The sequence below is a fragment of the Takifugu flavidus genome, chromosome 3, assembly GCF_003711565.1.
Source record: "Takifugu flavidus isolate HTHZ2018 chromosome 3, ASM371156v2, whole genome shotgun sequence".
NCBI classification, from domain to species: Eukaryota; Metazoa; Chordata; class Actinopteri; order Tetraodontiformes; family Tetraodontidae; genus Takifugu; species Takifugu flavidus.
In genome coordinates this window covers 19033530-19056795 of record NC_079522.1, presented here as the reverse complement: position 1 = coordinate 19056795, position 23266 = coordinate 19033530, and the positions used below count along the sequence as shown (strand labels likewise).

Sequence of the window (23266 nt, the reverse complement as noted above, 5' to 3'; positions counted from 1 at the left end):
TCTCCAGGTCAAGGAGGAGATCCTGCCCCAAGTGGAGGAGTTCAAGTACCTCGGAGTCTTGTTCACAATTGAGGGAAGAATGGAGCAGGAGATCGACAGGCGGATCAGTGCGGCATCGGCAGTAATGCGGACTCTGCACCGGTCCGTTGTGGTGAAGAGAGAGCTGAGCCAAAAGGCGAAGCTCTCGATTTACCGGTCGATCTTCGTTCCTACCCTCACCTATGGTCATGAGCTTTGGGTAATGACCAAAAGAACAAGATCACATGTACAAGCGGCCGAAATAAGCTTCCTTGGTAGGGTGGCTGGGCTCTCCCTTAGAGATAGGATGAGAAGCTCTGCCATCCGGGAGAAGCTCAGAGTAGAGCCGCTGCTCCTCCGCGTTGAGAGGAACCAGATGAGGTGGCTTGGGCATCTAGTCAGGATGCCCTCTGGACGCCTACCTGGTAAGGTGTTCAGGGAATGTCCCTCCGGTAGGAGGCCCCCGGGAAGACCCAGGTTGGAGAGACTATGTCTCTCGACTGGTCTGGGAACGCTTGGGGATTCCCCCGGACGAGCTGGAAGAAGTAGCTGATTAAGCTGATTAAGGATTCTTCTATGTTCAGAACACAGTCTTACTATAGCAGATGTATTTCAGATAATGCTGTAGTTAAGTTTAAGGAAGCAATCCCTGTGTTAATCCCAGCGTTTTCCCCAGGGATCAATCATTATAATCTTAGCCCTGCAGAGGTTGACTCTATTGCTGAAGGTGCAGCAACCTCACTGAGAATCACGCTTGATTCTGTTGTCCCCCAGAAAAAGAAAATAGTAAATCAGAGGAGGTGTGCCCCCTGGCATAATTCACATATCAGGACCCTCAAGTAGAAAGTGTGAAGACTAGAAAGAAAGTGGTATTCTTGTAAAGTAGATAGATATCATGTAGCCTGGAAAGACTGTCTAATAGGTTATAAAAAGGCCCTCTGTTAGGCTAGAACAGTTTATGTTTCTTCTTTAATTGAAGAAAACAAGAACAACCCCTGGTTTCTTTTCAGCACTGTGGCCAAATTAGCCAAGAGTCACAGTGTTTTAGATCCACGTATCCCTTCTTCCCTTAGTGGTGAAGACTTCATGAGTTTCTTCACTGATAAAGTTCTAGCTATCAGAGAGCTAACCAGGCCATCCCAACAACTGGACCATCACCAGATGTGCTGACTGTGGGAACATACAAGGTCTCGAATGAGCCCTTAAACTCCTTCACCCCTATATATTTTTCTGAGCCATCTTCGCTAATTCAGAAATCCAAGTCCACCACGTGTCTTTTAGATCCCATCCCAACACACCTGTTGAAGGATGTTTTACCAATGATAGGCAGCTCTGTCCTGGACCAGATCAATTGTTCTTTAGTAACAGGTTATGTACCCTGGTCCTACAAGGTGGCAGTGATTAAGACGTTGGTTAAAAAACCATCACTGGATCCTGACGTGTTAGCAAATTATAGGCCGATATCCAACCTTCCTTTTATCTGTAAAATTCTTGAGAAGGTGGTGGTGACTGAGTTACTGGAGCACCTGCAGAGAAAGAGGCTGTTTGTGTCACAGCTGCGGGCGAACTCGCTCTTGTGTCCTCGCTCACTCCGCGCACCTGGTGCAAATCAGTAATTACAAGCCCTTTTAGTTCCCTGCGCTATGCTGCCTCCCTGCCAGATTGTCCTGTGTTCCACATGACTCGCTAGCGTTTTACTGCCTGCCGGTTTGCCTGGTTCCGACCTTGCCTGTTCCTGACGACTCTGTTCTGCCTGTTCGCCGGTATATCCTGTCTGCCTTCGGTTCCTGTTAATAAAGCTGTGTTCAACCGAACTCTGGTGTCGCTCTTGGGTTCTCATCTGCTGCCTGACAGTTTGAGATGTTTCAGTCAGGCTTATTAAAGTTACTAATGATCTTATAGCTTCAGATTATGGACTGGTTTCTATGCTGGCTCTGATGGACCTCAGTGCTGCTTTTGATACAGTTGATCACAGCATCCTGTTACATAGAATGGGGGGCCGAGTATTTAGCTACCAGGCCCCCCTGCTATGGAACCAGCTCCCTGTCCACGTACGAGAGGCTGACTCCATCTCTACATTTAAGATTAGACTTAAAACCTACCTCTTTGAAAAAGCTTATTGTGAGTGTCAATTCAGTTCAACTTCAAAGGAAAGATGTTGTATAGTTGTTGTTGTTACGCGCCTATCTTAAAACACTGTGCACAGCTGTTGCTCATACCTTGGTTTTAGATGGTTGAAGGTGTTCAAGATGGAGGCAAGCAGGTGAGTAGGCCACAAGCAGGTAAGTAGCATGTAGGCAGAAGGAGAGAGGCAATGGCAGGCAGGCAAGCAAGCAAGCAGAGGGGGAAAATGGCAGGCAGGCAAGCAGGTGGCACACAGTGGTATAAATCCAAATTGTTTGTACTCCAAAATAAGGCTAAATAATCCAAATAAAATGGCTCAACAAAAAAGGTCCGAATAAATAAACTAAAGTGTTCGTTTCCTAAGTTCAAAGGCTTTCACATTCCAAAGGTACAAGGCTTAAGCGTTTTGGCTATTTCACTACTAACTATTCCTTTGTCTAACTGAGACTGACTGCCAAGGGAGGGGCAGCCATCTTTACTTGGTCATGTGAGCAAAGCCTGTGTCAAAATAAAAGTACGTGGCCTGAGGCCAAGAAATCTTAACCCAAGTAAACATCTAAACTAAGGAAACTGAATTGGCTCTAACATATCCGGCCCCTTATAGCTACCATGTGTGGCTATAACAAACACATTTACAATGGGGCCAATTTTCAAAAACTAAAAAACAATAAATGTTCAATCTCTTGAAGAGAATTATTTTATCTTGTTGGCATGTGTTATACTATATGTTTTTGTTTTATATTACAGTTAGTTTAGAAGTTAAGGATAGTATATAATCTTTAGTAGGAATAAGCATAAGCAAGTCAGTTGACCCTTCTTTGACATGAATACTGCTTAGACAGTTGGAGCCAGGCAGACAGGAAATGGTAGACCCTCATCGTAAAATATGACAGCATAATTTACTGGTGATTGATAAGTTCCTGGACAGGAATATGACCTCTGATCTGGCAATCTGAGAAGACAATGAGAAGGACTGCACCAACATCAAAGGAGGCTGGAAGAAGAAGATGAAGTCACCCAAGAAGAAGGACTGGATTGGACTGAATTAGCATTAATAATTACATATGTCCTTCTATAAAAGACTGGGTCAAGGGATAGTTAAGTTGTCAGACTTCATGCCCTGACAATTGACTTTGTTGTTGGTAGGGTTATGAACTGGCCCGGAGCTCTGTAATATTTGTATCTTGAATTGATTCTATGTGCTAAATACATTTTGAAATTGGCATTTGTTCACTTGAAGTCTTCATTTAAAGAACACACGGATTGGCAGTGACACACAAGAGGTATTGCAATCCAACACTCTAAATTCTAAGTTCAATTCCAGTTTTACTATAAATGTGTGTATCAGTGTATCAAGTATCAGTGTATGAATGTAGTACAAAGGGAAGCACCTGCGCATGTCATGAGTCTTTGTTCAGCATTCACTGTTGGCTTTTTACCAACAAGTAGATCTTGCTGATTGGCCTTAGGAGCTGGTTGGTTCTAGTTTGCAATCTCACAGAGCGAACAAGGCCCTTAGAATCTGTTATGGCTTCGATGACTCCTCCAAGCACCCATGAGCCTCGTGGCGCTGCAGCATCAGCGATCACTACTACGTCTCCCATAGAGAAGTTCAGCCGGATGCGGGACCATTTGGATCATTCTTGCATGAGTGGAATATATTCCTGTAACCATCGTGTCCAGAAAAGATCTGCGATATACTGTATCTGTCGCATCGCCTTCTGGCGTACACATCTTCCTGTTTGAATATTCCTGGTGGAAGCAAGGGCTGGACCTTAAGCTGCATTAGGTGATTAGGTGTCAGTGGTTCCAAGTCATTGGGGTCACTAGAAACGGTTGTCAAGGGACGGCTGTTTAGGATGGATTCAACCTCGCACATCACTGTGACTAGACCTTCATCATCCAAAGACTGCTGGTTTGTTATTGAGGACAAGACCCTCTTCACCATTCTTATTATGCGCTCCCAGATGCCTCCATGGTGGGCACCAGCTGGAGGATTGAACGTCCACTTCACACCTTTCTGAATGAGACTGCTCTCAATTTGGTCCATGTTCCAACGTTTCAGTGACTCACGTAGCTCCTTTTCAGTGGGGTTTAAATTAGTTCCATTGTCTGACCTCAACTCACTGGCCTCTTCTGGATATGAAGCGCCTGAATGCATTCACACAGGAGTCAGTATCCATCGATTATGCTACTTCCAAATGGACTGCTCTAGTAGTCAGGCAAGTAAATAGCACACCATACCGCTTTGGAATGCCATGCCCTCTTCTCACTTCTATTGGTCCAAAGTAATCCACTCCAACGTATGAGGGGGCACAATTGTTCACAATTTCCCTCGCAAAGGAATTTGCACAAGGAATCCAATATTTTTACCTTCAGCTTGCCAAAATGTGATTTCTGCCACAATGCCCAACCTGCTGATGAATGTGCCGAAGCAGGAGCTCTGAGACGAAATGCCTCTTAGGCAAGATAGCTGGATATTTCTGCTCCTCTGGCATAGCCATCCTGCTCAGGCGACCACCAACTCTTAATATGTCACGGTCAATTTGAGTTTCCATGTTTTAGGCACATCATGAAAAGTTTTTTACTTTATGTGAGTGTCAGTTTCAATTCAGTTCAACTTCAAGTGAGACATCAACAATTTCACCAAGAGAGCTTATTTCAAATAAAGTAATGGCAACACAGAAATTCAGTTTAAATTCATGGATGTTTTCTAAAATCCAGTATTTCAAAAGCGTATGTTATACACAATTCAAACAAATCCAAGTTCCATTGTCAAACAAATCCATGTCAAGTTGAGTTTCCATATTTTAGGCACTCTCAGGGAAGTCATGGTTGTATTGCTGCACCAGAAGGTCACGTACCGTTTCCACAGAAATCCGGTGGCTGTAAACAGGTTTGCCTTGCTTATTGGGACATGTGTGCTCATCATGGAGGAGACCACTGACAACCCAGCCCAACAGGGTTTTGGTTGCAAAAGGGCCATTGTCATTGCTATTTATCACCTTCCGTCGACCAATCGATCTGGGGGTTGTGGCAAGCCAGCCAGGGATACCCGAGAACCCCTGGGGAAGAGGATGCCGGGATGAGGAGCAGGCGGATCTGCTCCCGCTGGTTCCCGGAGACGATGAGGGTGAGGGGTTGGGTCTGGTGCGTCACCGTTGCCAGGACTTCCCCCGTTGAGGCCAAGGACGGGTCTTGGCTTGGGCAGAGTGTCGATGGGGACACGGGCTTGCATGGCCATGTCCTGGCCTATGAAGCTGTCATCTGTGCCTGAGTTCACCAAGAATGGCGCAGAGACAGACTCCCGGCCCCAGAGGAGCGTGCACGGCAGGGTTAAGCGGGGCGGCATGGAACAAGAAGCGCTCAGCAACACTCCCACACGTGTCAACGAGCCTAATTCCCTTGGCTGAGTCGGGCAATCGGTGACGAAGTGGCCAGCCTGGCTGCAATTAAGGCAGAGGTTCGCCGACTGCCGGTGCTGCCGCTCCGCGTGGGAGAGTCGGGTTCGTCCCAACTGCATTGGTTCACCCGCAACGTCCTCCTGAGGTGGAGCAGGGACCAGAGTTGACGATTTAACAGGAGCTCCACCTCGCCCAGGCACGCTCCCCGAACTCCTCACTGGCCAGTCCCTGTTTCTCTGCCGGCGTGGTGCAGCAGCCACCCGCTGCGGAACGACTTCCAGCGTATCCGGGGCTGGTGGAGACGGTACCTGCTCCGCCCGTCCCGAAGAGAGCAGGTCCGTTACGCTCGTGTTGAGCGTCTGGAGCGAAGCCCAAATATCTGTGAGGAGCTGGTTGTGCTGGCCCAGCAACCTCCCCTGAGCCTCCAGCGTACGGCGCACTGCGTCTTGATCTGCCGGGTCCATTCTGGTCGGAGGATTCTGTTATGATACGTGGTTGTCCAGGACCTGAACGCAGAATGCAAGACGCAGTGATGAAAGGTCCAAAATAGGTTTTATTAAACAAACACAAAAGGACCGGGAAGCAACAGTTCTTACTCCTGGTGCGCACAAAGAGCTCCAGCGTGGAGCCACAAAAATCACCAAAATCTTCAAAAACCAACAAAGTCACCAGAAACATCAAAATCACTCAACAATCCACCGACACCGGTAGGCCGGAGTCTTAGTCCTTAAATAGGCGGCTGATCGCCGATGGCCTGCATGTGCGCCAACCGGTGGCCGGAGCACGGCTCCACCACGCCCCCTGCAGGAAAAACACAACCGGGAAGCCTGGACCCCAACACCCTTACCTCTACATTGTAGGCATGGTTTATGTTAATATTGTGATTTATGCCTTCTCTTGTGTGGTCAATAATATTCTTGATTAATAAATAATAAAAGTCTGTTGGGAACTGGGCTGAGAAGTGAAGAGTTCTTGCTTTAAGCCCCAGTGCAGACCAAACATGAAAGGTGTTTTTGGTAGTAGGGAAAGGTGCCAGAACACCTCCAGAGCACTGCTGAGGTATGCTTGAGCAAGGTACTGAACCCAGAAATTCTCATATAGCATGCGATGAACTGGTGACTCATCCAGGGGCGACCCTGCCAGTTGTGTAACCTCCCCGTGACCCCGAGAGGGATGAAGAGGTTAAGAAGAGGAGACATTGATACAGCAGAAAATAAACATAGATTCCTTTCTCCATGGGGGCTGTGATATAAAGGGGGATGTTCATAGAGTAGGAGAGAGTTGCACTTCGTCCAAGAGAGCAAAACCATTACATGTATCCTGTGACCATAAACACAAAACTTGATAGAGCAATCAATAATTTACAATAAATTTGCAATCCACTTACATGGTGTCACGTAAAGTAATGTGAATTTCACGGTCAAGTGTTGCATACAGATATAGAGCTATAAATCGCACAAATACAAGTCCGTGCTTGTGCATGTCTACGTTCTTCTGACAAAAGAGGAAGCAGTCCCGCCCTTTAGAGTCTGTCTTATAGGCAGGAAGTTGAGGAATTAAACGAAAAAAGAAACCAAATGGGACACTGGCCGATTGAGAGAGGGAAATATAAGTACTTTTAAAGTTTAGTTCACTTCTCCGGCGGGTGTTGGCAAATTGTTTTAGGTGGAATGTTAAAATGAGCTTCCTGTAAGAGTTTGACTCATGTCTCGATCCTCGTAGGTGTCCTCCGCTGCGTCACAGAGCCGCTCTCACTTAGACGTTGTTTCGGTTTTTCTAGTTCTTGCCTGTTGGTGAAGAACCGTCTCTGCATTAGGCTGTTGAAAATTGCAAACGGATAAATCCCAGCGCAAAACCAGTATGAGTGGAGAAGAGGAACGACTCAAACTTGTGGTGGTGGGCGGTGGAGGAGTGGGGAAAAGCGCTCTAACCATCCAGTTCATCCAGGTAATACTATATTTTACAGCAGTATACACACGGCTGTTGTGTACATTAACACAAGTGGCTTAACAAAACCACCTTTGGAATATCGTTGACTAAAGCATAAATGTTGCACATAAAGTATTAAGAAAAAACTAAAAGTGCAACGTAATAGTAAATTACATTGTACTTATTTATTAATTATTAATTTATTATTATTAATTCTAAAGTACACGATAACGAACTTTTGCTGATAACCTTATAAATACTTGCTCCTTTTGGCAAACGCCAATAATATTTGTATTCATACTTTTGAAAAAAAAATCACTTAACATTTAATAATAATAAAATTATTATTAATTTTGTTTGACAAAATTTGAATGTTCAGACTAATAAGATGAGTTGCATTTAAACATGAGGTTGAAGATTTCATTTATAAGTTTACATTTTGAAATATCCATCAACATTTTAACATCAGTTTCTTAGCAGTAAATTTGAAGAGTCATGCTTCATCATCATCCATACACAGATTCATCTTTTGTCTTCTTTGCATGTAGCTATGTTTTGGGTTGTTGACTTACATCCAGGTGGCAGAAAATTGACTAAATGTTAAACTAAATGTCTCCCACAGTCTTACTTTGTGTCCGATTATGACCCAACAATTGAAGATTCGTACACCAAGATCTGTACAGTGGACGGCAAGGAGACAAGGCTGGACAGTAAGGCTGTCTCACACTGGATATGATTCATACTTAACACTATTTTCAGAGTGAGAACAGGCTTTGTAAATTGCTTCATGTAAATTCTGGGTTTGTAGCCTGTAATGTGATATGTTTTATTCTTCTAAAACTTGTACTTATTCAGTATTACTGCAGGGTGCGTTGCTTTGCAACGGTATTGTTGTATCCAGGTTCTTTTTATCACTTTATCTAGTACCCCCTCACGAATATATATCTAGATAATTTATTTCTTTCCTATCTGTTTATTGCTTTGTTCCCTTGTCCCATTTTTGTTTCCTTTTTTCCTTCAGTTTTGTGATTGTACTCTTTGTTTTGTTTTTGTCTTTGTTGTTTTTGCTGCTGTTCTTTGTGTGTATCTATTTTCTGTTGAACAAGTTGTTGCTTTCTTTCTTTAGGTTGGTTTGTTTGTTTAAATGTTCCTGTTAGATCCAATATAGCTTTAAAAAAATAATAAATTGGTCATGTTCATTAAAATTCAGGATGTGTTTAACAGACTCATCTTGCATTTGAATGAACTTTATTATTGGTAAAGTTCATTAAAATACAAGCTATGTTTAACAGCCTCATCCTGTCAAAGAAAAACCTGTCTGACACAAAAAGGCAACGATGCTTGCCTTACTGTCTCTATATGATATCTGTCAGAAAATGTGTGTATGTTGAAATCTTCATGATTTCATGCCATTACTCCCTCATATTTAAGGATAATAATTAAAACCTGTGTTTTTACAGTTTTAGACACAGCCGGCCAGGAGGAGTTTGGGGCAATGAGAGAGCAGTACATGCGTTCAGGGGAAGGATTCTTAATGGTGTTTGCCCTAAATGACAGGGGCAGGTAATTCTAACAGAATATGTTATGTGTGGTCTGTCTGTCTGTCTGTCCGTCCGTCCGTCCGTCCGTCCGTCCGTCCGTCCGTCTTTTTTTTTGCATTTGGATAGCAAATGCTTCGTGCAGCATCACTAGAACAATTACAACTCTCCAATCAATTGGGCAGGGGTGGATTTTTTTTAAATTCAATATTTTTATTCTGGTGTAGATATGAAAAGTGATCATATCTTTCAAAGTTCGACTCTTACCTCTGCACATGAACAGTAAACTTATCACTTTCATGATGATACATTTTTGCTCCCTGCACCTCAAATGTTCATTAAACACACAAGATAAGAGTTAATATATATGTTTGGGTGCATACGAGGAGCATTATTTGATTGGACCCTGTTGGACTATCAAAATGTGCTCCCCACAAAATATTGATTAAGGAAAACAAAGCGAGATATATATTTTATTGGTTATGTTTGGCAAATGTAGACACAGCTATGAGTAGAAATTTTACAAGGCAGCCAAAATTGAAAACAGTGTACCTTCAGGCTGATACTTGTTTTGTAAAAATACCAAATATGAATCAAAGTCCAGTGTCAGTTTTGTTGTGGCAATTCTCAGAACAGATCTGAGGTGTTCAGCACTCAACTGGGATCTGTGGGATGCTTTCTTGGTGTTTTACACATTAAAGGTCTGTTCACACACACATTTAGAGCCAAACAACACCAGCATCCTCTGTGCCACCTTCTGGATGTTTGGAAATTTGGTTGCACTTAATGAAGCATAAAACTCATCCAGTTTAACAAAGTTGAACTCCTCCATAACAGTGTCACATTGGAGATCAATCAGTTCCAACTGCAACTCTTCTGGCACTCTTTCAGGATCTTTTGTGAAGGGTCATGAAACCAGCTGAAGTGACTTCTCAATTCAGAAAACTGACAGCAGACTTCTCCATGCAGGTCATCCAGTGGTTTTCTGTATTTTTGCATGTCGAGGGGCCTCTTTCAATGTCACCAGTGAGGGGAAACGAGTGAATGACTTGTTTGACATTTGCTTCGAGAATAAGGCGAGCTTGGTTTTGAAGACTCTGATGTTTGTGTACCGTATTTTCACGACCATAAGGCGCACTGTATTAAAAGGCGCAGTCTCAGTTATGGGTGCTATTTCTGTATTTAAAACATACATAAGGCGCACCGTATTATTAGGCGCATGCTGAAACATACAGTAAAAAATGACAACGGAAGTAAAACAGTGAGTTTCGACACATTTATTGAAAAAAATATTCATTTTTCTGCCACAAAACCATCAAAGTTTTCATCTTCTGTATCTGAACTAAACAGCTGCATTATTTCAATGTCCAACATCCCGAATTCCTTTATGCGTCTACAATCCACCTGCATATGGTGGCATAACTTGCCCGCCGCTGCCTCATAGTCTTTTTGAAGGAGTGTTCACCTTCCGTCATCCAACACTCTGTCCGTTTCCGTGGCAGCCGAGAACCACGGTGAACGACGACTTCTCGTGCCCCGTTGTGCATATCGCCACTGTGCTGGTCCCTTTTTCTCCACTTTGTGGGTCAAAGGGATGTTAAAAGTCAGAGGGATCTCATCCATGTTGGTGATGTGGCTGGGCGCAGTTATCTTGTCGAGGCAGTAGGTGCGGAAGATGGCCACCCTCTCCTGTTAATCCGCGGGCAGCCGCTGCGCAACAGTTGTCCTTGTGCGTATGGAGAGATGCCGCCTCCTCATAAAGCGAAAACACTAAGATTGCGTGATTGCCATTTTCAGCCGCATATTCGATGGCCTGCAGTTTAAAGTAAGCCTCATTCATACGCGTCTCGCTTGACTGCCGCCATTTTAGGGGATCCTTACGCGTAGGTGTACTGCTAATCGATTGGCGGAGCTTTTACCGTAGTGCACCCACCAAAGGCGCACAGCAGATTTTGGAACTCAGTCCACACACAAGGCACTCCATATTATAAGGCGCACCGTCGATTTTTGAGAAAATCTCAGTGTTTTAGGTGCGCCTTATAGTCGTGAAAATACGGTAGCTCCAAAAATGTGCTCCTGTCTGAGCTCCCACACTCGTTGACACACTTTCCTCAAACTTAACCAGCGAACATTGAAGTGGCAAAGCAAGTCCTGGTGATTGGTGTCAGTTTCTTCAAGAAACATAATAAACTAACGAAGCTAAAGTCCCCTCACTCGAATACAGTTTACAAGTTTTACAGCTGGCTTCACTATGTGGTCAAGCTGCAATACAGATTTACATAGTGCTTCCTGGTGGATTATGCAGTGGAAGAAAGTTACTAACTGCCGAGGGTTGTCCTCTTTCACCCAGTCTTGGATTGTTTTGTGCAATTTGACGTTTTTTTTCTAGTCACATTTGGCAATCCATCTGTGGCAACGTCCGTGAGCATACTCCATGGTAGCTTGTGCCTTGGCAAATAACTCCTCTGTTATCTCAAATTTGTCATTAAGCTCCCACACAGCGGCGGCACACCTACGCGTGTCAGAGTTCCTGTCTGAGTTCTCTGATTTCTCATCTGACTTGGTCCTTAGAACGGACAAAGTCATTATCATTGGAGACTTTAATATCCATGTAGACGTTGTAAATGACAGCTTTAGAAATGGCTTCATTTCATTACTTGAGTCAGTTGGTTTCCTCCAGCAGATAAACCAACCAACTCATAGCTTCAACCACACCTGCTTAATCTGCTGTGCGCCTTTGGTGGATGCACTACAGTAAAAGCTCCGCCAATCGATTAGCGGCACACCTACGCGTGTCAGAGTTCCTGTCTGAGTTCTCTGATTTCTTATCTGACTTGGTCCTTAGAACGGACAAAGTTATTATCATTGGAGACTTTAATATCCATGTAGACGTTGTAAATGACAGCTTTAGAATTGGCTTCATTTCATTACTTGAGTCAGTTGGTTTCCTCCAGCAGATAAACCAACCAACTCATAGCTTCAACCACACCCTATAGCTAGTTCTGACTTATGGTGTTGAGGTAGAACATGTGTCAGTGTTCCCTCAGAACCCACTCCTGTCAGATCATTCTTTGATCACTTTCACATTTATGATTAAGGATTCTTCTATGCTCAGAACACAGTCTTACTATAGCAGATGTCTTTCAGATAATGCTGTAGCTAAGTTTAAGGAAGTGACCCCTGTGCTAATCCCAGGACCACCGTGTGTTTCCCCAGGGATAAATCATTATAATCTTAGCCCTGCTGAGGTTGACTCTATTGCTGATGGTGCAGCAACCTCACTGAGAATCACGCTTGATTCTGTTGCCCCCCTGAAAAAGAAAATAGTAAATCAGAGGAGGTGTGCCCCCTGGTATAATTCACATATCAAGACCCTCAAGCAGAAAGTGCAAAGACTGGAAAGGAAGTGGCATTCTTGTAAAATAGACAGCTATCATGTAGCCTGGAAAGACTGTCTATTAGTTTACAAAAAGGCCCTTCGCAAGGCTAGAACAGCTTATTTTTCTTCTTTAATTGAGGAAAATAAGAGCAACCCCAGGTTTCTTTTCAGCACTGTGGCCAAATTAACTAAGAGTCACGGTGTTTTAGATCCACATATCCCTTCTTCCCTTAGTGGTAAAGACTTCATGAGCTTCTTCACTGATAAAGTTCTAGCTATCAGAGAGAAAGCTAACCAGGCCATCCCAACAACGGGACCATCACCAGATGTGCTGACTGGGAACATACAGGTTCTCCAACGAGCCCTTAAACTCCTTCAGCCCTATATATTTTTCTGAGGCGTCTTCGCTAATTCAGAAATCCAAGACCACCACGTGTCTTTTAGATCCCATCCCAACACACCTGTTGAAGGATGTTTTACCACATCACAAAGATTAGGAAGCTACTGACGCGGCATGATGCTGAAAAGTTAGTCCATGCATTTGTTACTTCCAGGCTGGACTACTGTAATTCTTTATTATCAGGGTGTCCAAACAACTCTTTAAGAAGCCTCCAGTTGATCCAAAATGCTGCAGCCAGAGTTCTGACAGGTATTGACAAAAGAGATCACATAACTCCTGTAATGACGTCGCTTCATTGGCTGCCTGTTAAATTTAGAATAATTTTTAAAACCCTTCAGAGGCCTAGCTCCATCCTACCTGGAGGAGCTAGTGATACCTTATCAGCCCAATAGACCGCTCCGCTCTCAGAATGCTGGTCTACTTGTGGTTCCCAGAGTTTCTAGGAGTAGAATGGGGGGCCGAGCATTTAACTACCAGGCCCCCCTGCTATGGAACCAGCTCCCTGTCCAGGTACGGGAGGCTGACTCCATCGCTACTTTTAAGATCAGACTCAAAACCTACCTCTTTGAAAAAGAGGTCTCCTCTCCTCTCCTCTCTTTACCCAGCCGGCCATCAGCAGGAGGGTCCCCCTACATGAGCCTGGTCCTGCTCAAGGTTTCTTCCTGTTAAAGGGGAGTTTTTCCTTGCCACTGTTGCTTGTCTGGGGTTAGGCCCTGGAATTCTGGAAAGCGCCTTGAAACAATTTTGATTGTATAAGACGCTATATAAATAATGATTGAATTGATTTGATTTGATTAATCCCTCTGATAAAAATTAAAAGCTGAGAAATGTCCTTTATGTCATTACTTTCATCCAATGCCAAAGAATAAAATGTAAATGACTCCGCTTGTTTATTTAGCTTGCTAGCTAAATCTTCGTCAATTAGCTCAATATGAGTCACCTTACTGCGTGATAAGCTTTATTTTTAAATTTGTTCTTGCTCTCAGGACATAAAATAGCTGCTGTCTCTACCATGCACTCTTTGAGAAAATCAAACTTTGAGAAGCTGCTTACCCCAAGGGTAAATATTTTTTCGTCATTCTGGGTAAATTAGTAATTTATAAAATAAAAAAAATTCTAGCAACCCTCCTATTCCTGTTATTTGATATTTTAGAGTTCTGCTTAAGTGGAAAATTTTGCAGTAATTTTACATATTAAATTTATGTTATTTAAGCTGTTTTGTAAAAAAAATATTATTTATCATGTGTCATATCATCACAATGTTGAAAAGTGTAATTGCAGATCTTGCTCATGTTCTGCAGTCCTAGTAAATTATTCTTTTGGATGCTGTTTTGCTATAAAGTTACAAAACTAACAAGATTTTGTGTATGTTTACTCCTTGGAAACGCTGATACTTGATTTCCCTCTGAACATACTGGATCTAAGCAACTGAGTACTGTTAACTCTGCTCATTGTTCTGCTGGATTCAGTCAAGGGGTCTAATTGCTGACATGTGGAGCATTTTGGTGGGGATACCTTCACCTACTTTCACTCAGTCCAATGAGAAATCAGGTGCATCGCTCAGAGTATTAGGTATTTCAAGGGGATTTCTGATGAAGCATCGGCTCTCATGTTCAGCCCCTTTAGTGTTAAGACCTTCTTGGGTTAAGACCTGCAAGTATATGTGAGATTTTGTGGGTTCGGTGCATTGCTGAAGGATACCTCATTTTCATTAATTCTGACCAGAAGTATGAAGTCTCAATGCCTTTTTTGCCTCAGTGTTGATGTGAATCCATGTCATATCCTCTGAGATATTTGACCCCGTAGTATCTGAAGCTGTCAACCCCCTCCACCATCTGTGAATGTGATGGGAAGATATGCAGACTGCTGAGGTTCTGGAGCATCAGGGAGAGAGGAGGGGAAGAGGTTTTTGACCAGCTGTTCAAAACACTTCTTCACCAATCAATCAATCAATCAATCAATCAATCAATCAATCTTTATTTATATAGCGTCTTTTACAATCAAAATTGTTTCAAGGTGCTTGCCAGAATCCCAGGGCCTAACCCAGGGGTGGGCAAACATTTTGATTCGTGGGCCACAATGGGTTCTAACATTTGACAAAGGGGCCGGACCAGGAGCAGATGGATGGATGGAGTGCTTTGGTAACTTCACCTCATTGGAGAAAAAATACACATCTTGGGATATGGAGAAAACGTGTGCTTTAATTTCAAATGAAAATGAAGAGAAGCATTACAACAAAATATCTGACTTTGGAATGAGTCTTAAAACACTTAAAATCAAATGAATAAAATGTGCCTTTTTAAAAAAAATTAATAACCATTTCTATTTTAAAGCACTGAAAGTTCTGTTATCCTTCAGGATATCACCATCACTCTCCTCCTGACTGTCTTTTTTCTAGTGGGAAAACACCAGAATTGCAGTGAAAATTTAACATTAACAAGGTTTATTCATTTAATTTTTCAAGTTTGACGGGCCGGATTAAAATGTTTAACGGGCCGTGTGTGGCCCCCGGGCCTTAGTTTGCCCATGCCTGGCCTAACCCCAGACAAACAACAGTGGCAAAACAGATGTCAGGGCTATTGGGTGGTAGTTATTCAGTGTGGTGGGCTCGATTTTCATTAGTACTGGGACAACACAGTCTCTCAGGACAAGTGTGGTAATCCCATCATGTTCAGCGGCCTTCCTGGTGTTAACTCTATGATCTCCCTAGCTCTGTCACAGTGAGCACCACTTCCTTTCTGCTGGGTTGAACTCAACAGGCATAGAAGTTGTTAATTTTATCAGCCAGAGAAGAGCCAATGCCCACCTTAGATGTACATGCTGTAAAGTCTTTTGTTGCTGCTACAGTCCTCAAGGGTTAGACTTCTGAAGCTGCATCTCCAGCTTTTTTCCATCACGATGCTTGGCCTCTCTCACCATTGTGCAAACATAGTAAGACATGGCCTTGCAATCCTCCATGTTCCTCTCCATGAGGAGCTCAATTTTGTAGACAGAGGTGCAGGCTGCCAGGACATCCCAAATATATTTGTTTGTGCTCTCATAGGACATACTCCAGTTTGCGTTTTCCAAGGCATCCTGAAAGGTAGCCATTTATTGGTCCATACAGCATGTCACGTCCTGTATCACTGGAGCTGACTGAATACGAGAGCGATGTGGTTTGGTTTGGTTTTCCCTGAATGGCATATACATGGTCTAAAGTCCGGTTGCCTCTATTGGGGCATGTACTGCAATGTTTTTGTTGAGATCAGGCCTTATCTTCTTCTGTTCAGAACTTCTAAAGTCACCGGCTACGATGAGGGCTTCATCCTGGTGGTTAGCCTGGTAGTTAGTGAGAACCTCATACATTTCAGAGAAAGCAGTGTCTGGGCGTGCTTGAGGTGGAATATAATAGCCACCAAAAATGGCATAAAGATGAAGTGAAAATATGGGGAGATAGAATTGGTGTCACTTTATCATCAGCAGCTCAGGTTAGGCGAGTGGAGATGGAAAAGGGTAACATTCCTGCCATCACACCAGTTTGTCTGTAAAGGTCCTCAGTCATCCAGGCCATGGTAATTCTGGGTGTTGAATCATAGCAACTGGACTGTTTGAGTTTCAGTTGCTATGATTCAACTACCAGTTGTTGTTCACCATCAGACACATATTGCCTACCCTCAATTTTCCCAATTCTTCTGTTCTTTTCACGGTGAAATGAGAAGAGCTCCACTAGTTGAACGACATGGACTGGGATCGACGGGGGTCAGCCATGTTCTGGTGAGGCAAATGATATTGCAGTCCTATATGTCTCTCTGGAACACAATTCTCGCCTTCAGATCACCCATCTTGTTTTCCAGAGACTGGACATTGGCCAGAAGAATGCTGGGCAGTGAGGGATTGTGTGGCAGGGCGATTTCTTGGAGGTGGCAATTTCTCCATTGTTGTTATTGCTGGAGCTCCACAGGATTTTACTGGGCCAGGTAGGGTCAGAAATCTTGAAGTACTCTCTGCTGATTTTTAAAAGTGTGTGTAATTAGTGATTGCACGGTGTCGGGATGGTTAAAATGTTGAAAATATAAGAAAACCCACAATATTTACAATAAGCGTTGGAGCAGGCAAGATGGCAGCTTCTCCCAGTAACCTGTGTGAATGTTCTTTTGCCTTTCTATGTGAGCCTTTTGATTAGCCAAACTTGTTCAGGGTGTACCCCAACAGCTGTGATAGGCTCCCCACCCCAGGGTAGATGTAGATATGTTTGAGTCCTTTTCTTTGGAGATGTTAATGCACATTAATGTGCAAAAGGTTGCACCTCAAACAGACTCTCTAGTCTGCATTTGGGTCTACCGTATTTTCACGAATATAAGGCGCACTGTAATAAAAGGCGCAGTCTCAGTTACGGTTGCTATATCTGTATTTAAAACGCATGCTAAAACATACAGTAAAAACGGAAGTAAAACGGTGAGTTTCGACACATTTATTGAACAAAATATTCATTCTTCCGCCACAAAACCATCAAAGTTTTCATCTTCTGTATCTGAATTAAACAGCTGCGCTATTTCAATGTCCAACATCCCAAATTCCTCTTCTTAATCGTCTGAATCAGACTCACCGACCGGTTCCAGTTCAGCGTTGATTTTGTGAAAGCTCTTACAATACATGAAGACGGTATCATAGCCCATGCGTCTACAATCCACCCGCATATGGTGGCATGACTTGCCCGCCACTGCCTCATAATCTTTGTGAAGGAGTGTTCGCCTTCCGTCATCCAGCGCTCTGTCCGTTTCCGTGGCAGCCGAGAACCACGGTGAACGACGACTTCTCGTGCCCGGTTGTGCGTATCGCCACCGTGCTGGTACCTTTTTTCTCCACTGTGTGGGTCAAAGGGATGTCAAAATGTTGGTGATGTGGCTGGGCACGGTTATCTTGTCGCGGCAGTAGGTGCGGAGGATGGCCACCCTCTCCTGGTAATCCGCAACAGTTGTCCTTGCGCGTATGGAGAGATACCACCTCCTCATAAAGTGATAACACCAAGATGGACCTCCTTGGAAGTGCTCAATGTCCATTTCTTGAGTAATCGCTTTGGCCTTTTGTCGAATGGTGACAGTAGAGAAGCGCCTTCCAGTTGTTTGCTGTTCCACAACCCACTGTTCCACTCGGTCTTCCAGCTCGGGCCACCTTGCTTTGTTCCCGCGGAAACTCAGCTTCGTCTTCCTCGGCGCAGTTCATTTTCTTGTTTTCTCCACTTCCTGACCATGGACTCATTTACATTAAAATGTCTTGCAGCTGCTCGATTGCCATTTTCAGCCGCATATTCCTGTGTCTCTGTGTGTTTTGTGCTGCCCAGCACTAAATCAACGTTCTGTGGTGAATATTTGACATGTCTGAGTGTAGGAATAATAAATTTGGTCAGGATTGGATATGGAAAATTGTACACACTCTTAAAAATTGGTAAAGTAAATGTGCCAAAAGTGGAACATATTCAGTGGTTGATATAGCCAGCTTACCTACACTGAAGAAGAAAGCAAAGGCAAACAAATTCGCCTATTAATCAGTATAAAGTAAAGGTGCAGACCTTAAAACACGTAGGAAACAAATTGTAATATCCGGAGAAGGGGCATTATGCAGCAATACACCGCCCACATTTAGTGTTCATTAGAAGTAGTCATTAACTGGTGGACTGGGTTCTGGGTCTGGATCCAAACATCATCCTATATGAGTCCTGATCTATTATCAGTGAATTATAATGGGATATTAAATTTGACAAAATGCTTTTTTTTATGCTTTTCACTTGGGCAGCAAAGCAGGAAACATAGACCAATGGCATTGAAGTTAAGGCCTCCCGTGTGATACTACTCAATAATGAAGTCTCTGCATTACAGCCAATAAACACTCATTTTGTCTGCTTAACCTCTTTATCTCTTTCTGGGTCACGGGGAGGGTCCACAGTGGGCAAAGGCAGGGTATACGCCTGGATGAGTTGTCAGTTCATCGCAGGGCCCTAGCATTTGTAGGCTCAGTACCTTGCTCAAGCGTACCTCTGAAGGTATTCTGGCACCTTCTCCTACTGCCAAAAACACCTTTCATGTTTGGTCTGCATTGGGGCTCAAAGCAAGAATTCTTTACTTCTTAGCCCACTTCCCAACTGACTGAGCTACCACCACCATCCACTAACCACTGCTGGCATACATATATGAATGTTGTTAAAATGTTTTTAAATCATACTTAAGCTATTGATTAGATGTAGATGTATTAACATATATGACACTAACTCAAGTTAGACATTATGATTTTCTTGCCCTTTGTTTTAAGAAAATTTGTCTGACATGCCTTTCTAACTGGTTTGGAACAACTCTGAATGTTTGAACTTGTATTTATTAAAGGATAGCCCCTTGAGATGGAATGTCTCGTTTTCAAGGGGATCCAGGAAACACATACAACATTCACTACATACAATGACATACAAACATTACAATAGATTACAAAACAATAGAGTACAATAAAGATAATAAATTATGTTAAAACAAAATACAGACAACTCGCTCACCCTCACCCATCCCACTCCCATATCTCAGATATTGCAGTACATGACACCAGCAATTGTTGGTGAAAGACATGAGCAGTTTGTTTTGAGATGGTTGAAAAGAGATGACTTGCAACAGTGAAGGAAGGAGATTGATCTGAGAGAGAGTGAGCAATTGTTCCAGTCAGATGCAGCTTTGAATCTAAATGCTTTACGGCCAATTTCTTTGGAGATGTTGGGTACAGGATAGAAGGGATATTGCATAGTTCTCAGAGTGGTGATCTGAAGGGAATCAAAAGGGATCTGAAGGGAATCAAAAGTGATTTTAAATAAGTAGGACAATTAATGTAAATACATTTAAAAATAAAAACCCAGTGAAAATGTCTTCTAGGTTTGGGCTGTTGGCAGTTAATTGTATCGTACAGATGACTGTGGTGGATTCTAAAGGGACATCTCAAAACAAACCTACATAATGAATTTTTTTTTTTAAAAACAGTCATATGTTCATTTTATGACCTAGTCAATATGGGGTTTTAATGAGAGTTCTGGGTGGACAGAGAGTCCAAGATATTTGAATAAGTTAACTTGGAGAGGTGAACCATCAACACAATGAATGGGCAGATGAAGATGATATGAGTGAGTGTGTCGCAAACCAAAGATCATGCTGCAGGACTTCTTTAGATTAAATCCAAGTCTATTGTTAAAAAGCCAGTCTTAGAGTTAAAATTAAGCTGTAGGGAATGTTGGATTTGAGTTCTGTTGGAGTTGGAAATGTAAATAACAGTATTGTCTGCATAAAGATGAACAATAGATCATTGATAAAAAAAAAGTTGTTGACATCAGATAGATCTCCTGATTTGATTAGAGGTATAAGCGGCAGATTTCCATGTGGAGAGAAATGAACAAAAGTAAAAATATAAAGTTAAATTAAACAGGTCAGCAAGTGGATACATGATAACATGAGTTACAAGTTTCAGAAACTTAGCTTCCAAATCATCAGGGCCAGCGCTTCTTTTTTTCATTCAAACTTTAAAACTTCAGTAGGTTGAATTTTGCTAAAAGAAAATGAATTATTATAAGTGGATGGCTTATCATATGTTAAGTGTTTGGAAATTGTTGAGAAACAGTTACTTGAGAAATGTTGATTGAAGGTAATACTGAGGAGAATAGAAGTGTATTCATTATTATATTTAATCTGATTTGTAACCTTTTTATGTTGTTCAGAGCACAATTCAACTGCTTCCAAAATGGCCTGAGGTTGTGAAAATCCTGTGAAAGACTGTCTTGATAATAGTTTGATTTGGCCTTTCTTGTTTTTTCTTCCACATCGATTTCTCAGATGTGAATGTGTCTTTGGTATGTAAATATCAACATAAATGGAGTGTGAAATTGTTGCACTGTCACAATGCCTCAGTCCTAACCATGTGCGACTGCATCAAAAAAATGAGAAATTAGGGTTAGGGTTGTCCCAAAACAAAAAAATCACGCTGCAGGTAGAGCAGGTCTATCTACACAGTTTTCGTCATGCAAGTCTATTCTGTAAAATATAAATTTTGGATAATCATGGTAATCATGGGGGATGGTTTTCGATTAAAATCTATTATCATATATGATTATAACCAATTTTGTTGTACCATTACAGTTACCATGAGGTCCAGAAATTTCATACACAGATCCTCAGAGTTAAGGATAGAGATGAATTCCCGATGGTTCTGGTAGGAAACAAGGCAGACCTGGAAATGCAAAGAGTGGTGAGTTGAAATACTCCAAAAACCAACACACATTTTTTCCTGTCCTAAACCACAGAAATCATTGGATTCTCAAATGACCAATTATTGATGAAAGCGGCGTATGCAATGACTCATCTAAACTACTTTGATCATGCCGCTCTGCTCCAATGCTATCGCAAGTTTTTGTAACGAGTCAATACGGGACCAGGCTAAGAACAAAAGTTGCCAAAGCACTGTCAACAGTCAAGAAAATAAAAGGATGCAGGAGTCTGCTAAATTAATACCGACTGAGGGATGAAGTATGCGTTTATTCACAGATATACATACATACATACATACATACATACATACATACATACATACATACATACATACATAGTAATGCATAGACTGAAAAAGCTGAATTCTGTCCAGTTGTTCCTGGCTGCAGACAAATCCACTGAAAATGTTCACAGGTCAAGTTTGTGCACCTTTACAATGGTGACTGCTTCAGACAAGACATTCTGGGGTTAATACCACTACTTAGTTTATTTTCCAAGGCATTCAACTCAACCTGGAATTGAACTCTCCAATGATTTTTGAATCAACACTTGTGAACCGAGTTTAAAGCATATAGATGCCATAAAGAATGTGATGAGCTCATGACTTGCCCAATAATACCACTAAATGATGGATGGGTGGATAGATGGATGGATAATGAAACTTATTTAAAAGAAAACTCATAGTCATAACATTTGACATCATTAAAAATGAATGAAAACGCAAATAACTAGTGAAATCTAAATAGACCAGAACAAACTAGCATAGCCGTACAGTTACAAGGTAATACTGGCTGGAGGCTGGGCCTTGATATTTGCTTTTTCTACAGATCTCTGGAGATGATGCACAGGCGTTCGCAAGAGAGAACAGAATCCACTACATGGAGGCTTCTGCCAAGAACCGTTGCAATGTTGACGAGGCTTTCTTGGAGCTGGTAAAAATTATTCGGTATGGTCAAAAATCAATTTTTCAGTTGTTAAACAAAAGAATCAAAATTTCTAAATAAATGATTTGACCCTGTTTTGCTCCTTTAGGACTAATGTAATATAACAGTACAACTCACAACTCCACCTTGCTCATAATATTTACATTTGTGTATTTCTGGGCTTTTTTTGGCATTTTTTATACATGTTGGAAAATCTGTAGAAGAAATTGAAATGTTGCATTGGTTAAAATATAATTGATGTGCCTTTAAGGATTTTGTCCTTCTTTCCTCCTTGGTCTACAGAAGATTTCATGAAACAGAGAGTCCCCCTCCACCATCTAATTACAAAGGAATACAGAAGAGTCGTGGCTGTCCCTGTAGCCTTCTTTGAGTACAACAACCACAGACACCAAGGCTGCCTTCTGCTAGAGCACAACAAAAATTCTGTTTTTATGTATGTGCACATGCATGTTGGAATTAAGATAAGATGTAACATGAAACAAAATTTAAAGAAAGTTCATTTCTTAACATTTGAAATCAGTGTGATGATTTACTTTTGTATTTGACTAATTTCTTAATTGTAAATATGCTTGACATGATTGATTTGCAAGCGTCATCTACAGCTGAATTTACTGAAAAGCCCGACTAAAATTTAAAAAAAAAAAGTCCCTTGTCATACATTGGTGCAGGAAAGTCAGTGGACATCCTCAACACATTAATTTAAAGCTGAATAAATTAGAACCTTCAACTATCATGTTGGGTCAATTTCCCATGCTTATACTACTGCATGCCAGGATTGTTATCCAAGTACTTTCTTTTGATTCATCAATTTGACTTGTGCAGTATAATAGGTGTTGATTCCCTGTAAAATTTGCAATAAAAAATGTAAATTCCAAGATAATTTGTAGGCAGTAACTCCAATCATTAGTGGTTTTATTAATCAATACAAAAATCCAGAGGTTTTATTTCTTCTAAGAATTCAAGAGTGTGCTCATAAACTGACATCAGATCAGGTGCAGGAGTTGTCTGTTGAGCATTGTGACCCAAAAAAAGGAAATATGTTGGGCAGGGGTGCTCAATACGTCAATCGCCAAGATACAATCACATTCAAAACATAGACGTCAGCCTATCATCTGCCACCTGCTTGATCTACAGGGCAGCCAGTCACATGACATCTGAATTTTGTTAACACTTGGGTCACTTTGCATGCGCAAAGAACAGCTCTAAGTGAAGCAAAGCTAACAAGCTGGTCAGTTTATTTCTGCGATTTTTTCGCTTTTTATT

The 23266-nt window shown here is 42.1% G+C and overlaps 1 protein-coding gene across 2 annotated transcripts; it reads left to right on the top strand.

Annotated features, from left to right (window-relative positions):
- The first annotated feature begins 7095 nt into the window (after positions 1 to 7095).
- rras (RAS related) lies at positions 7096 to 22883 on the top strand. 2 transcript variants are annotated; one of them, XM_057028646.1, is made up of 7 exons: positions 7096 to 7493; positions 8098 to 8185; positions 8936 to 9038; positions 16626 to 16748; positions 20931 to 21039; positions 21887 to 22005; positions 22286 to 22883. In XM_057028646.1, the coding sequence occupies exons 1-7, from the start codon at positions 7407 to 7409 to the stop codon at positions 22371 to 22373; spliced, it is 717 nt and encodes a 238-aa protein (XP_056884626.1). In that variant the 5' UTR covers positions 7096 to 7406; the 3' UTR covers positions 22374 to 22883. The 2 variants fall into 2 exon arrangements, with proteins under 2 accessions (XP_056884626.1, XP_056884627.1); XM_057028647.1 differs by lacking the exon at positions 16626 to 16748 and having other exon boundaries at positions 7103 to 7493.
- Positions 22884 to 23266: the final 383 nt, after the last annotated feature.

Excerpts from the sequence above, each read along its gene's own strand:
- rras (XM_057028646.1), top strand. The coding sequence starts at position 7,407 with ATGAGTGGAGAAGAGGAACGACTCAAACTTGTGGTGGTGGGCGGTGGA. Across the intron at positions 7,494-8,097 it reads TAACCATCCAGTTCATCCAG|TCTTACTTTGTGTCCGATTA; the intron begins GTAATACTATAT and ends TGTCTCCCACAG. Across the intron at positions 9,039-16,625 it reads GCCCTAAATGACAGGGGCAG|AGACTGGACATTGGCCAGAA; the intron begins GTAATTCTAACA and ends CTTGTTTTCCAG.